The sequence below is a fragment of the Hevea brasiliensis genome, chromosome 1 (genome assembly GCF_030052815.1).
Source record: "Hevea brasiliensis isolate MT/VB/25A 57/8 chromosome 1, ASM3005281v1, whole genome shotgun sequence".
In the NCBI taxonomy this organism is placed as follows: domain Eukaryota; kingdom Viridiplantae; phylum Streptophyta; class Magnoliopsida; order Malpighiales; family Euphorbiaceae; genus Hevea; species Hevea brasiliensis.
The window spans coordinates 124,864,582-124,882,025 of record NC_079493.1 but is presented as its reverse complement, the minus strand read 5'-3'; the positions used below and the strand labels follow the sequence as shown (position 1 = coordinate 124,882,025).

The window sequence follows — 17,444 nt, the reverse complement described above, 5'->3', positions numbered from 1 at the left end:
ATGGCTGATATTTTATTTGGAAAGAAGGGGTTTTTCTTGCTTTTTCATGATGAGTGAAGATGGTGAAGGTTTTTCCATGGCAGGGTTACTCTCTTTCAATTTTGTCAATCCCATAAATGCCTCAATCTCTTTTATTAAAAATATGAAATATTTGATTCATATAGTCTTTTATCATAATGAAAATTAAAATTCCAAATCATACTTGTAAAAAAAAAAAAAAATCCACCATAGTATTCTTCAAATGCTTCATAAAAGAATCATCATTTAGTCTTACTGTCTGTGTGGTATTAAAAATTTAAGGTTAAAATTATTTTACAGAGAAAAGGCAAAATTTAAATACCATTTAAAAAAACTAGTTTAAAAAAATTATTTTATTATTTTAATAATAAAAATTTATTAAATTTAATTTTAAATTATTTTTTAATATTCTCTGATTAATATATTTTAAAAAATATTTTCCTTAATAATTTTAATAACAATGCTAAACAAAACCTTAGTCCAATAAATCAATGATTAAATACTTAAAATAAAAATTTTAATTTTAATTAGATTCAAACTCTAATAATCTTTATTTCAAAAAATAGATTAAAAAAATAAAATAATCACTCAAGTGTCTCCAATAGTATATTTAAAATACTTTCAAGTAAGAATTATAGATTTTTTTAAAAAATTATCACAAAAGAAAATTTAGTAGCATTTTATCAACTAACTCGCTTTTAAGAAAAAAAAAAGCACAAAAATTTTATTATATTTTATTGTAATAAATAAATAATATTATAAAATAATATTTACACATCATTTATTTTTTAAATAAAAATTAAAAAAGAAAATCCAAAAAAAGAAAAAATACTAAACGACATTCCAATCTCTCACCATCACTTTGAAAACGAACCGTTAAATTTTAGTCTACTGTTACCGGTGAATGTAGGCAGTTGACGTCACCCAGATTTCGTAATGAAATTACTTAAATACCCATTTCAGAATTCATTGATCTTCTTTCAGTGAGATTCAAAATGAATTTAAGAGATTTCAAATTCGAATTTATCTCTAATTTTTTTAATATAGTGATATATTTATATTAAATTAATTTTATTTAAAAAAATATTTTAATTTTAACTTCAATATAACTTTCTTTTTATGTAAAAAAAATTAAAAGAAATATTTAATTTGTCACGTATATTATTAATAAATTTAAATATATTTATAATTTAATTATATATTATTTAAATTCATCTTATTAATGTTTGATGAAATTAAATGTCTAAAAGTATTAGATTGGTTACCATTATTATATAAAAATTAATTAATTTAATTAAATAATATTAAAATTATTTAAAAAATTATAAGATCTCAATTTGAAGTCCATCAAAATTAATTAAATAAATATAAAATATTCTATAAAATTTAGATTAACTTATAGTTCTTATGACATTAAAAGAATTACGAATTTTTTAGGATTGTTTAATTATTGTATTGCTTGTTTAGATAAGCTTTTGCAATCAATGTTTAAATTTACCCATTTAGAATATTTAATAAATAAAAGAGAAATTAAAAATTTCTCATATATATATATATATATATATCCTTTTTCGAACTTATCTTACATGTTAGTCTAAATGGGTTCATTAACGCTCATATTTTTAAGTAATTAAATATTATTACTGTGATCCCATGTATAATAATTTACATAAAATAATAAATTAATTATATAATAATAAATTAATAATGATGAGTCTCATAAAAAAATTATTTTCTTTTGTATTAAGAATATTTTTTTATAAAAATTATAACTACATTTCATTTAGTTATCACGTTATTATTAGTTTGACAATTTCATTTGTTAATTTTACATAAAATCTCAGGAGTATAATATAATTTTTCATTTTTTTTCCATCATTTTTTTTTAGAATGAAATCCACCATTTTTGGATATAAATGAAATGGCAAAAAATATTCTCACTAACTATATGCTTACCAATTTTAAGCTACAATGTTGTACATGATATTAATATATCACTGTATAACTTAATTTATATATTGAATTAATAAAAAAAATCAGTATATTGTAATTTTAGATAATATGATAAATATAAATCAATAATTAACTAGTAAAGATATATCATGGATTTATAATACTCCGAAAATTATATATTATATAATATTATTGAATTAATATATTATAGTTGGTTAAATTTTTAAATTTAAATTATTTTTAATTAAAATTAAAAGTATTTTACATTCATCTTATAAATTTAAATTCTCAAACAACTTATTCCATGGTCACTATTGAAATCACACTAAACATCACAGAGGAGAGGAAAAAAGAAAAAAAAAAAAAACTGATGAATGGTGAGGACAGTATAGTAAATTTGCTTAAAGTCAGTCAATGGGCTCTTGGTAATTTAGAACAGTAGAAATCAGAGTCTTTCAAATGTAGTTAAAGCCACTCAAATTACTGTCTTCTAGAGCTTTAGCTCTCTTTATTGAAAAAATAAAATAAAATTAAATTACTCACAAGTCAAAAAGAAAAGATTGGCATTTGAGAAATGAGTAAAGCAAAATCATCTTGTCATTGTTCTGGTATGTTAGAGCTTAAAGAAAAAACCCAAAACCCAAAAGATATAATCTGATAAGAACACAAATATAGAATATAGAAAGAATAGATAAAATTCAAAAACGTAGGATCCTGTTCACCAATCCGAGATCTTACTGATTGATTTCTCAGGTATAATCTAACCTGCATTTCTCTCAAACTTTTGTGTTTAAATGGCTAGTGTTTTTGGATTCTTCACTGCAATTTTTGTACATTCTTATGTGGGCAAGTACTCCTGTGCGTCTATGTGAATGGGTTTTGCTTAGTTTGGCATTTGAATTTGGTTTTACCATTGTTTTGTTAGTGGGTTTGGTTCGGTGGGGATTTTGGGGTTGGAATTTGATGAAATCAGATCTGCGATTCTTTTTGTTACTCCTTATAAACTGCTAGTTTCTGTTTTTGAGTTGCAGTTGATTTCAGGTGCATTTTTGTTTTCGAGTTAGGTTTTAGGATTAAGATCCATGGCTATTTTTTGGGGAAGCCTTTGGCTGGAAAAACTAGTGGATTTTGACCATTATCTACTTATTCGCGATAATTATTTACTTTTTACTTCCTTACACTTGGATTTGCAATGAGGACAGGAAAAGTATTGGTTTCCTTATGATTTGCATATTTGGAGTTTAACTCACATTTTGATTAACTTCATTCAATTGCCAAATTGCTAATTCAGTTTTTTTTTCCTCGGAAAATTTGCATTGCAGGATTTTTTATATTAAAGTTCTGCCAGTTCTGGGACTTTATTAATCGAAGAATAGGAGGATCTTGGTTTCACGCATAGGGGAGAACATCTGGTTCTATGAGGAGGTTAGAGAACAAAGTCATAGCGTAAATATTATAGAGAGAAAATGAAAAGTGAAATGCCTCTTGACTATGCTGTGTTTCAACTGTCCCCAAAGCATTCACGGTGAGGATGTTTGTTCTTTGATTTTTATGTTCTAGTTGTCTTTCTATATGTAGCTTTTGATATTTTTACTTTTTCCTTTTGGCAGTTGCGAATTGTTTGTGTCAAGTAATGGAAATACAGAGAAGCTTGCTTCAGGATTAGTAAAGCCATTTGTGACTCAGTTAAAGGTTGCTGAAGAGCAGGTTGCACAGGCAGTTCTTTCAATCAAGCTTGAAGTTCAAAGACATAAAAATGCTGAGACTTGGTTCACAAAAGGAACCCTTGAGAGGTTACTTATAGTGCTTACTGTTACTGAGATTTGTGCGGTTTGTTAGTACGCCTGAGGTATTGGAGATGGTCAATACATTTGATGCAGAGACGTCTCAGTTGGAAGCAGCACAGAGAATCTACTCTCAGGTAATAATGCCGTTTTATCTAGCAGAGGACAGTTGTTTGATAATCATAAGGATCATTACTAAATCTGGGAAGTCTTTTATTCAGGGAGGCAGAGATCAGCTTTGTGATGCTTTAGGTGTGCAACTCTTCCTTTTCCTTCTCATTCTCCTTCTCTAGTGGTTAATTATACTCTTTTATCTTGTTGCAAAAAAGCCAAGTCCTAGAATCTTCCATTTATAGCTAAAATGGCTGCATAATGGATTAAATTTGTATCAATATAGATATAGGGCAGTCATTATGTATAAAGAAAGAAAATACTCAAGTCCTGAATCCTGATACACCCTTTCTCCTATAAAAGTTCATGAATTTTGAGTGGCTTTAGGATTTTTCAAGGGCATTCAATGTTAGTTGTATGTGCCTTGGAGCATACACTAATCTTGTACCTTGTAAATGACATTGTAAATATTTTAATGGCAATTAACATTTCATTTAAATGTTGTATGTTTCATATCATATTTATTTGAAATTGTCTATTAGCAATATGTTATATATTCTATTTTTATGAGATAAAAATATGAGTGACAGAATATATGAAACATTTGCTATAAATCAGAGTTCATAGCTAAAGGATATTTTGGTGGGCACATTATATCCAAAGAGCTGTCACCTCTGTTTATCTCCATTGATCAGTATGAGATACTGATGTATATGGAATGGTGAGTCTCCTACCATTTGATATGAGATATCGGAATAAACACAGTGAGTACTCATATGATAAGTAGGTCGAACTTGTGACGAACAGATAATATGAACATGGCGTTTACTCGAGTCAATAAAATGTTATCTGTGTCATACTAGTGCATATACTCCTCAGACCTGAGATGACATGGTTGTCTCTTATATGGGCGGTTTGAGTTTGATACCACTCACATATCTGTACTGTGTATGGATATTTTGGCGTGTGTTGGCTCAGATTGGTTATATGTTGGGATAGTTGTTCAGTCAAGAGGGGATCCATAGCCTTGAGTAAACAGGGTTAAATATCCTATGCGGATTTGAGCTGTTCTTTACAAGATTAAATTCCTTGCCAGGACAGATGACTTTGTCAGGAAAGATGTTTTTTGATGGTAAAGTTTAATATGTCAAGAATTAGATTTCAAATGAGTGCTAATATATTCTCTAATTAATATATTTAAAAAAATATTTTCCTTAATAATTTTAATAACAATGCTAAACAAAACCTTAGTCCAATGAATCAATGATTAAATACTTAAAATAAAAATTTTAATTTTAATTAGATTCATTTTAATTAGATTCAAACTCTAATAATCTTTATTTAAAAAAATAGATTTAAAAAAATAAAATAATCACTCAAGTGTCTCCAATAATATATTTAAAATACTTTCAAGTAAGAATTATAGATTTTTTTAAAAAATTATCACAAAAGAAAATTTATTAGCATTTTATCAACTAACTAACTCGCTTTTAAGAAAAAAAAAAGAACAAAAATTTTATTATATTTTATTGTAATAAATAAATAATATTATAAAATAATATTTACACATTATTTATTTTTTAGATAAAAATTAATAAAGAAAATCCTAAAAAAGAAAAAATACTAAACGGCTTCCGATTCCTCACCATCACTTTGAAAACGAGCCGCTAAATTTTAGTCTACTGTTCGGGGAATGTAGACGATTGACATCACCCAGATTTCGTAGTGAAATTACTTAAATACCCATTTCAAAATGCATTGATCTTCTTTCAGTGAGATTCAAAATGAATTTAAGAGATTTAAAATTCGAATTTATCTCTAATTTTTTTAATATAGTGATATATTTATATTAAATGAGTTTTATTTAAAAAATATTTTAATTTTAACTTCAATATAACTTTCTTTTTATGTAAAAAGAAATTAAAAGAAATATTTAATTTGCCATGTATATTATTAATAAATTTAAATCTATTTATAATCTAATTATATATTATTTAAATTCATTTTGTTAGTGTTTGATGAAATTAAATATCTAAAAATATTAGATTTGTTACCATTATTATATAAAAATCAATTAATTTAATTAAATAATATTAAAATTATTTAAAAAATTATAAGATATCAATTTGAAGTCCATCAAAATTAATTAAATAAATATAAAATATTCTATAAAATTTAGATTAACTGATAGTTCTTATGACATTAAAAGAATTACGAATTTTTTAGGATTGTTTAATTAGTGTATTGCTTGTTTAGATAAGTTTTTGCAATCAATTTTTAAATTTACCCATTTAGAATATTTAATAAATAAAAGAGAAATTGAAAATTTCTCATTCATATATATATATTCCTTAAATTATCTTATCTTACATGCTATTCTAAATGGGTTCATTAACTCTTATCTTTTTAAGTAATTAAATGCTATTACCGTGATTCTATATATAATAATTTACATAAAATGATAAATTAATTTTATAATAATAAATTAGCCATGACAAGTCCTAGAATCTTCCATTTATAGCTAAAATGGCTGCATAATGGATTAAATTTGTATCAATATAGATATAGGGCAGTCATTTATATAAAGAAAGAAAATACTAAAGTCCTGAATCCTGATACACACTTTCTTCTATAAAAGTTCATGAATTTTGAGTGGCTTTAGGATTTTCAAGGGCATTCAATTTCCACTGGAAAGAAAATACATGCACAGTTTGGCTGTAGTCAAATGTCATTGCGTGGAATCTATGCATTTATGGTCGTGTGCATCTAAATTCATAACTGATGGAAAAGATAACTATTATATACTAATCTATGTCAGTGAGCTATAATTTTTCTTGTTTTCATTCTTCTTTAATGAATTTTTGCATGTTTATTATGAGGAGATTGATGCAAGTGAAAATAGCTTATTTGGATACTGCCCAGTTAGTTGTCAACCCTTAGAATCCTCCAAGTGGGTTCGCCCATTTGAAAAGAGTTGTGTCAAGTTATAAGACTGTATACGTGATTTATAGTGATTTAGATGGCAAGGTATGAGACTGTGTATACATGATTGCCATTTTGTGTGATTGGTGAATTATTTTTGATAATTGGCAAAATTGGAATAAAGTGGTCAAAGCGAAGTTGCTTGATGAAACTGGGATCCTTTTACAGGGTGGTACTGATTGTAGTTCTCTGCTGGTTTGCTTCTCATTCCTACATCTGTCCATGGTTTGGCTCAGACTTGGAATCGGCCTGGTTTAACCTAGACTGAAGCTCCATAGGTTGAAACCAGAACCAGACAAATTTCCCTTCCCTCTTAAACTGGATTGGAATTGTGTTGGTCAACTTCGAATTGGAATTTTTTCTTTGAAAAAAAAAATGAAAAACTTTGAAAAATTTTCAACCGTTGGATTGTCTCAAACCAAATTGAACAAGAATTGAAACCGGGGGGTGGGGGGTTTGTGGGTTGGGGGTTGGGGGGGTGTGTGGGGTTGTGGGTAAGGACCCTGCTGTTCAGTCTTGCCTTGGGTCCTCAATTCTAGGAGCATGAACCACAAATGTCAACCAGGTATTGGTTGGACCAGCATAGCTTGGCTTGCTAGCCACCCCTATTCATCACATATCATTTTCTGTACTCCATACAAAGCAAAGCACATGTAAATATCTAAGCTTCACATTTTTCCAAAAATGAGATAAGATTTTATGTTTCTTTTTTGATACATTTGGCTTTGAATGTTCATATTAATATGTAAATGATATTGAGTAGAAATCAAGGTTATAATATAGTGGGAGTTTTTGTTACTGTTTAGGCACTGCATATTTTTTTGGGTAATTTGGAAATCATTATAAGTGGATGGAGGTTGTCCATATTCAAACCTTAACCTTCTACACTACGAGACTGGCACCTGACCGCCGGGTCTAATGACAAGCAATGCATTCTTATGAAGGTGGAATTGGTACTTACGGAAGAAGAAGAAGAGTTGAGATTGTTAGACAATGCTTTTGTAGGAAGAAAGAAGTGGTGTTCCTTGAAGATGAGAAAATGGATATTTACATGGTTTGTAATTTAGATATATATGAAGGTGGAATTGGTACTTATTGAAGAAGAATTAAGATTTGTTAGATAATCCATTTGTAGGAAGGTGGAAGTGGTGTTCATTGAAGATGAGAGAAGGGATATTTAGATGGTTTGTATGAGATTGTTAGACAATTCATTTGTAGGAAGGGGGAAGTAGTGTTCATTGAAGATGAGAAAATTGAGATTTAGATGGTTTGCACAAACTCTTCTTCATTGAATACCAAATATATATCTTTAACTAGCAAAGCTTAGATGTTCAAGCCATCTAAATCTCTCTTTCCTCATCTTCAATGAACAACACTTTCACCTTCCCACAAATAGGGATGACAACGTGTTGGCTATTTTCGGGTACTCAATCAAACGAATTCTATTGAGACGTATTTTACTAGTATATAATCGGATTTGAGATGGATTTAGATTTAGAAACCTGAATCCATTTATATAAATAACTAAATATAAAATATATATTTTTATAATAATATTTATAAATTTTTATATATTATATTTTTTAAAAAGCGAATTTAAATATTTTATGAAATTATAAATTTTAAAATATAAATTATAAATTTTAAAATATAAATTATTAATAAAAAAATATTAAAAAATAAATAATTTAAAAATATAATATTAAATGGGTTCGGGCTATTATTCAAGTAATAATCATTGAGTTTGGGATGGGTTTTAGGTAGCTTAGGATGAATTTCAATAAGGTTTGAGACGAGTTTGTGTATTGAAAATATTTATTGGGTTTGGTAGGGTGATTTTTACTAGTGCCCTACCCATTGCCATCTCCCACATATGCATTTCTAACAATCTCAACTCTTCTTCAATAAGTATCAAATATATATCTATGACTAGCAAAGCTTGAGCTCAGCTTAACTTTATTATAGTTAAAATTTTAGGTCAAGTTTTTAAGTAAAAATTGGGTGAGCTTGAATTGGTATTTTATTTTTATTTACATAGGGTGAAATGGTAAATATTTTAAATCATTATTCAAATATAGCTGACCCCAAATTTTTGGGATAAAGGCTTAGTTGAGTTGAGTTGAGTTGTATTATTCAAATATGGTATTTACTACAAAATATATTCAAGATTGTATAAAAATTATATACTCAACTAGGCTTATGTGCTACTTGAATATTATGAAGTTCAAACTCGGCTTGACTTGCTTTTCAAGCTGCTTGTGTCTTGATTCATTCACATTCACAGTGGAGGAAGTACTGAGAAATGCTTTTGTGGCTTTAGAGCTTTCTAAAGATGCAGCCCGAAATTAGCTGGATAGAGGAAAATGATGCATAAAGGTTGAGTTGAATGAATTATTGTGAGGCGAATGTGACATACAAAACACGTTGCAAAGTAAGAGACCTTGGAAGTTCAATTGACATGAATCTAAAAATGAAAAAAAAAAAACCATTTAATAAGCTCAGGTTTTTAATGTTGTTGATTGTGCTGGCTATTATGTTACTGCTTTTGTAACTCTATGTTATTGCATCAATTGTAAACCAACTACAGAAGAAAATGTTGTGAAATCACAAGTCCCATTGTTCTAAGTAAATCTTGTGAACCTTTTCTCCTTATGCGAAGAAATATCTGAAATTTGATAAAATTGAAATTATCTCTGTGAACCTAATAAAGTACATGTAGCGCATATACTGACTTAGGGTTTGGATAACTTGCTCCAGGTGGGGATGGACCAGGAGTGGTGGCAGGAGCTGATGCAACGAAGTAAATTCCCTTTTCTAATTTTTTGTTGGAGAAGGGTGGTATATCCATGCTTGTTTATGTTTTTTAAAAGTTTTGACTAGTTTTGAAGATCTTTATACCTGTTTGAGTTATTGATTTCATCTTCCAAATGAAATTTGAAATTTTAAGGAATGCTGAATATTTGATGTAATCTTCAGCCATTGATTGATTAGCTTTTACTGTTAAATCATGAAATTTATGAGAAATGGGGAGTTGCAACATGCATTTTGTTAATTGAATGAACTATCAAGTTATGAAGCCCCTTTTCCTTCAGCATTGGATCTGAGATATTTCATATATACTGTGCTTTGTAGAATTTACTAGCTGTAAAATGCTACCTTAAACTGTGAATTTAAGAGGCTGAGGCATGACCTTCTGAGGATTTGTTAGCGTATTTTTTAACTGCTATGAAATAGTAGCAATGCTATGGACCATGGCTTATGTTGAAGTGGATGGTCGATGATGATTCATAGGCGATAAATTGTGCATAATAATGACAAAACAAGCCATTTGCTCCATGATTCAGCCAATCCACATGCTTGAACAGATTTGTGTTATGCTTCATCTCTCCCTCAAAGTGGCTTTCTGATTTTATTTTTGTTTTGCGTGCAGGAAGGAGCTTCTGCGGGCTATTGATGTACGGCTTACTGCAGTTAAGCAGGATCTAACCACTTCCCTTGCTCATGCATCAGCAGCTGGTTTTAACCCTGATACTGTGTCAGAGCTCCAGCTCTTTTCAGATTGTTTTGGCACCCATTGCTTGAAGTAAGCAGTCTGGAAAATCCTTCAAACCTAATTATTACTTATCCATATTGACTGCATGTGCTTGTATGCATATTGTGGATTCGATTTAACTGTACTTTTTAATTCCTATTAAGTAGAGCTGAGGGAAACAATATAGTGTTTCTTTGATGTGGTTGAGTGGAAAACTCACAAGCGATGTGAAATGAAGGATTTCTTTGATCTAGAATATCTCCACTGCAAATGTTCACATGCTGCCCAATTTCGGTTTGTAGGCTATAAAAATTGTCCATGTTGGACAAAGAAGGAATCTTTCTGGATCAAAATTAGCAAGATTCTAAAATCCTCTTATATTGGAAGCTTATAATAAAAATTGAGGAGAAATAGTTGATATCAGATCTCATTTTGATATTAAAAAAGATAAAATTCTCATCTTCTCAACCTTGCCTGTCATAGTATGGCAGGTTTAGTAGTTACAAGGTTTCCTGTTGTGTTCTCCAGGTGCCAAGTTTCTTGTACTTCTCATCTTTTTCTTTGTTTTTAGTTACATTTTTTCATCCAAAAGTTCCAAACTAATGGGAGTGTTGTGTATTTTCTGCAGTGAAGCTTGTAACAGATTTCTCTCACTGTGCGAGAGAAGACCATACCTGACCAATCCATGGAAGCCAGGTGTTAAGGAGCAAGTGGTCCGGGCTTCATGGGGATCTGACATGTCAATTGATGATTCATCACCTAGTTAACCAAGCCAACCTGCAAGGCGGCTCAGTGTGCAGGACAGGATCAACCTATTTGAGAATAAGCAGAAGGAGAACTCTGGTGGTAAACCTGTAGCTGTAGGGAAATCTACAGAACTGAGGAGACCCTCTTCTGATGTATCTTCAGCACCTGCTGTTGAAAAGGCCGTATTGAGGAGATGGAGTGGTGCAAGTGATATGAGCATTGACCTAGGCAATGACAAGAAGGACAATAATTGTACAGATAGCCCTTTGTGTACCCCCTCTTCATTTTCTGTATCCCAAAGCAAAAGTAACGTGTTTTCTAGCTCATCTGCAGATTCTAAGGATCAGAATGGGTTGAATGATACAGCTAGTTCAGTTAAGGCTGAGGTTAAGAGTGTTTCTGGATTCAAAGATCAGGATGAGTTGCAGACACATGTTGGTAGAATTTTGGGGAAGGATGAGGAGGTGGGGTTGAAGGGGGAGGTGAATTCAAAAGATCAAGTAGGGTCTCAGGCCCAACTGAGGTTATTTACAGGTAGAGGTGGGCTGGCCAGTGTTGATCAGAGGTTTAGAGAGGAGATGTTTAAGGGGAACTTGGGTGGAGAGGAGAAGAGTAGCAGATGAAAAGGACAAGGGGGTTTTGAGGGAAAGTTGGGACGTTATTCAGATAGAGTGGAGACTGTTGGAGGGAACAACTTGGCTAGATTGCAGTCTCAGATTGGAAGTTCTATAGGCTGGGCAGTGGATGTTAATTCCGGGAATAGAGTTGAGGGCGTTAAAATAAGGGATAAGCCACCAAGTCAGTCACGGTTAAGGGGTTCTCAGACTCATACCCGATCCCTTTCAGGGCAGCTTGAAAGTGGTTTTGGAGTGAATGTAAGGGAACGGTCATATAAAAAGATTGATGGTGATCAGTCAGCTTCTCAGCCGCAGTGGAGATCATCTACTGGTGAAGTCGAGCAAGTGAGAAAGAAAGACGTGGTGTCTGCGAAGGAACCAACAAAATCGGAAGATCTTGAAGTTCCAAGAAGGAAGTTCCACAAACCTTTTTCTGCAGGTGAACATGTAAAGGTGCAAGGTAGAAGAGATGAGACTAGCTCTACTTATGGAAGTAACAAGCCAGTTTTTAATAGCAATAAGATATCTGAGAGTCAAGAGAGCTTTGGTACTGTATCAGCACCGTTAGTAGAGCAAGTTCAGAGGGTAAGGCAATCTAAGGGGAATCAGGAGCTCAATGATGAGCTGAAAATGAAGGCAAATAAGCTTGAAAAGCTTTTTGCCAAGCACAAGATTCGGGTTCCTGGGGATCAATCTGTTTCTACAAGGAGAAGCAAGCCTGCCGAGTTGCAGGTTGAACGGGCAATAAATTTGCAGTACAGAAAGCCAACAGCAGTGGAAATATCTCCGGCACAGGGTCGGGATAAAAAGACGGGTTGAATCAATTGTGAGTGCTAGTGATAATGCCATGTTTAGCACTCCTCCACCAATGAAGACGGTAGATCAGGACTATGGCAGTTCACTGAGACAGAATTTCTCTGAGCTTAGTTTTTCAGATGACGCTAGAGGAAAGTTCTATGAGAGGTACATGAAGAAAAGAGATGCAAAATTGAGGGAAGAGTGGTGTACAAAAAAATCAGAGAAGGAGGCCAAGCTAAAGGCCATGCAGGATAGCCTTGAGCGGAATAGGGCTGAAATGAAGGCCAAATTTTCTTGGTCAGCAGAGAGACTGAATTCAGTGTCGAGTGCTTGTCAACGTGCAGAGAAGCTCAGAATATAGCATGCTCATTCTGGCATCAAGAGAGAGCCGGTATTCAATCTTTCAGCAATATCTTTGAGAATTAAGTTCTGATGTTGATGGATGTTGTACAGTTGCTTTCATTTTTATTTATTGGAATTTCAGAGAATCCTCATTTGGTAAGATTCTCCTTTTTACAGCATCTAGTGGATTCTATTCAGATTGAGGATGATGAAGATCCTTCTGAATTTCTGGAACAAAAATATTATAAACAAGATAGATCATTGGGTGAGGTGTCTACAGTGGATGGCGCTTCTAGAAGCTCCCAAAACAAGAAGTTGGTGCTAAACGGAAATTTGTCTTCATCCACACCTCGTACAACAGCAGCAGCACCAGTTCCACGGTCTTCAGTCAAAATTTCCAACCCAAGTTCTGGGAGGCGGAGAGTTCGATCAGAAAATCCTCTTGCACAATCAGTTCCAAATTTCTCAGATTTCAGAAAAGAGAACACAAAGCCGTCTTCTGGAGTCAATAAAATGGCAAATGGCACACAGGTGAGGACTTATGCCCACAGCAAGAGCACAACTGAAGGGACACCTCTCGTAAAGGAAGAAAAGCCTCGGCGTTCTCAGTTCTTGACGAAAAGCTCTACTAGTCCTGCCACATTCAAGGATTTGCCTACTTTGAACTCTGATGAGGTAGTTTTGGCACCAATAAAATTTGATAAAGAACAAATTGAGCAGGGACCATATGAAAAATTTTCAAAGAATGTGGAGTCAAAGCCTTTCCTTCGGAAGGGTAATGGCATAGGTCCTGGTGCTGAAACTAGTATTGTCAAACTGAAAGGTTCAGTGGTATCTGAGGCTTTGGAAAATGAAGAAGCATTTGAAGAATATCCCTTTGAGGCGGAAAATTCAGTCAACTTAGCAAAATGGAAAACCGGGAGGAGGAGGAGGAGGAGGAGCTAGAAACAACTGAGGTTGAAGATTCTGCTAACACTGAAAATGGAAAACAGGGACTAAGCGGGGAATCTGATGAGATGTCTGAATCTGAGAATAGTGATTCTTTGAGATCTCTTTCTCAAATTGATCCTTCTTCAGTTGCTGAACTGCCAGCATCTGTTCCTTCCACATTCCTCGCTGTTGGGTCCTTGCAAGGCTCACCTGGAGAAAGCCCATTGTCATGGAACTCCAGCATGCATAATCCATTTTCTTACCCACACGAGATCTCAGACATTGATGCTTCTGTGGACTCCCCAATTGGAAACCCTGCTTCATGGAATTCTCAATCTCTTACCCATACAGACTCTGATGCAGCTTGAATGAGGAAGAAGTGGGGAAGTGCTCAGAAACCTATTCTAGTTTCTATTTCATCACATAATCAGCCACACAAGGATGAAAAAAGGGTTTAAACGATTGTTAAAGTTTGGAAGGAAAAGTCGTGGAACTGAGAGTTTGGTTGACTGCATTTTGGCGATGACTTCTGAAGGAGATGATGATGCAGAAGATGAGCGAGAACTTGCCAATTGGACAGCAGAAGACTTGAGGAAGTCAAGAATGCGATATCTGCAGGGTCATCCTTCTGACTATGGCTTTAATGAAAGCGAGTTGTTCAATGAGCAGGGTGACCTATATATTTCTTTTCCTGGTTGTCAATTGTTTTCTTCTTGTTTGCTGAGAATATTAATCAGCTATTTTTGTGCTTCAATAAAATTAAATTCTGACAATTGTTTTTATTGGAAAATTTCGCCTGGTAACAGGGTTTTCATCTTTGTCATAAAGTTAGCTTGTGCAAAATATTTCCTTTTCTAGTTGATTGCTCTAGAGATTTTGATGGCAATCAATTTCATAAATAACTAGAAGCTCCGGTGCTTTTCAGTTATTTTATCCATGTACAATTTCAATAATTTTCCTAATGTCCTTTTGTGAATGTCCCTTTTGCGTCAATTTTTCTGCTCCGGTGTTCCCAAGAGTTCCAATAACAAAATATCGATGATCATCCATGTTTTCATAACAATGGCACCGGCGGCCTTTGTGGTGGTGGTGCACTGACCTATTTTGTCTCTTCCAACTTGTGGGAATTCTGAACTTTATTGTTATTTTTAAACTTGTTAAGCCAATTGGGTGGAACAATTTGGCCCCTGCAATTGATTTTTTGACATTCATATGGCAAAGTTATTGAAGTGGCACAACTGGTGCCGTAGCGTTCAACTAAAAAGGGAGCATGTTTACTTTTTGAATATCTCTGCTTTAAATCTTTGTGTTGAAATGTTTTTGTGTGTATAAATAGTTCTCTTTTATATAAGCACGTTGGTGGTGGTATATTTCTCCACCAAATGGCATGGCTTTCTCTAAAAAGTTTGTGTTAATTTTTTGTTCTTATTGCAATTTTGCTTTTTCACCTGCATATTTTGGTTATAGACGCATAGATGATGATATGTATCTTTTATTGCAGATGAAGCTATTCATAGTTCCATGCCAGCACCTCCAGAAAATTTCAAACTGAGGGACGATCATTTGTCTGGAAGCTCTATTAAAGGTGATTTTTTTAATAGAAAAAATGTTAATATGGTTATGCATATGGTAATTTTGTTGGCTGTAAATGTAATGCGTTAATAATTGTTCAAAAGTTTAGTCACTGTCTGAAGCTTTATGTTTGTTTAGGAATTGTTTGTTTGTGATGGTATATTTAAAATTGCATCCAAATTTTACAGCACCACGATCATTCTTCTCTCTTTCGACGTTACAAGCAAGGGAAGTGAGTCAAAACTGAGATAGTTACTTCAGAGAAAAGTTTAGAGCTAATGCTTGGAATATCTCAAGTGATGGGGTGTAAAGGATTATATATATATAGGATACAAATGCTTGTGCTGAAACATGTTGTATATTGTATTGAACAAATTAAAAATCGCCTATTGGCATTCTTGTGATTTTGGTAGTGTAGGAGCATTCTTTTCTTCTTTTATTGCTCTAGCCTTGTGTGATGCGTATGAGCATTCAGATTCTTGGCAGAAATAGAGTTGGATAAAATTTTAAGAGGAGTGATGTGATTATCAGGAGAACAGTCAGCATGTAAACATCGACTACTTTATTGAATTCATCTTCTCCACATTACTCTGCCTTTCTCTCACTACTATTCTTATGCTTCTCTCTCTCTCTCTCTCTCTTGGATTTGTAGATGTTGATTAGAAATGATCAAATGATATTCCTGTGCTTCTCATGTTCCCCACAATTTTTTTAAAGCCTCCATGCCTGAAAGAGTGAGATAGTGTAATGAATTTATAAACCCAGGCATACCTCAAAGACCAATGATCAATGAAGTCATACAAATATTTTAAATATATTATATTATTTATATATAAAAAAAGAAAGGCCACATAAATATTTTTTTTAATTCTTTTTCTGTAATTATAATTTTATTTTAACTTCATAACTAATTTTTAATGTAATTTAATAGATAATATAAATGTATTTGAAAGGATGGTATAAAAATATTATATATATATATATATATATATATATATATATATATATATATATATATATATATATATATATATATATTAAAAAACTATAATAAATTTTATTCTAACAAAGTATTATTTATTTCATTCTTTAAAAATAACACTTTTTTTTAAACTAAAAGTAGCAACTATTGAAGCCAGTCATATTGCTTCTCCCAATTCTGCTGGCCATCAACTTTAAAATAGATCCCATCATCTTGTGCTCGCCAATAGCAATTATCATCACCAACGCAGCACGTAGAGGCTTCTATACTATCCCTGAAAACAAACACATGCTGATGCTTCAAATCCCATTTAAAATCACAAGTGAATATTGTTTTTCCTCCCAATACTTTCAATCCGAACTTAAAATTGAAATCCCCTCCCACGTAGAGTGTATGGTTCCCAAGATCATCATCCAAGGACTCGCAGTGCAGCAATAACGGATTGTTATTGCTACTCAGGCCATTGATGACATGAACTCTGAATTTGAAGCATAACAGCCCATCAGTATTACTATCTGTTGCTGTTAGCGTGGGTGTGGGTCGCCATGCAAGAACTGGATTATAGCTTATTATTGCTAGGATTAAAAAGAGAGACAAATGAGCCCAGCTGGTTGGAACCATGCTTCTTAAAAATGGATGGATATTGAGGATACTGTAGCCTAGGAGAGTTCCTTGCATGTATTTATAGATAATATGTATGGTTTGTTGATCCATCAGTAATTTTGTTTTTTGGAAATTATAAATTCAAATCCTCTAATTTATAGACAATTAAAAGCATAATTAGAATAATTTCTTGATTCTTGATTTGTTAATTGATAATAATGTCAATATGATTCCATAAAAAAAATTCCTTTTATAATTTGAATATCATTAATTATATATTTATTATTACTTTTTGCCCTTTTTTTTATGTATTTTGATCTTGAAAAATAAAAATAGAACTGATTGACTGTTATTCATTAATTAAGAGAAGTAAAGATAATTTAAGTGAATGAATTAATTCTCCTCAAACGACAAGCAGTTTACAATATTTATATGGGCAATTCAATTCTTGCTTTGCTGAGATATTCATATTC

At 32.2% G+C, this 17,444-nt stretch overlaps 1 protein-coding gene and 1 pseudogene across 1 annotated transcript; one reads left to right on the top strand and one right to left on the bottom strand.

Moving 5' to 3' along the window:
* Window positions 1–2,766: 2,766 nt before the first annotated feature.
* Window positions 2,767–15,174, top strand: LOC110634283 (uncharacterized; annotated as a pseudogene).
* A 1,338-nt stretch (window positions 15,175–16,512) lies between these two features.
* Window positions 16,513–16,989, bottom strand: LOC110634299 (S-protein homolog 2-like). The gene has a single exon (XM_021783241.2). It carries the CDS (start codon window positions 16,987–16,989, stop codon window positions 16,513–16,515), a length of 477 nt encoding a protein of 158 aa, XP_021638933.2.
* Window positions 16,990–17,444: the final 455 nt, after the last annotated feature.

Bases quoted from the DNA above. Each gene is read 5' to 3' on its own strand.
- LOC110634299 (XM_021783241.2), bottom strand. From the start codon at position 16,989: ATGGTTCCAACCAGCTGGGCTCATTTGTCTCTCTTTTTAATCCTAGCA.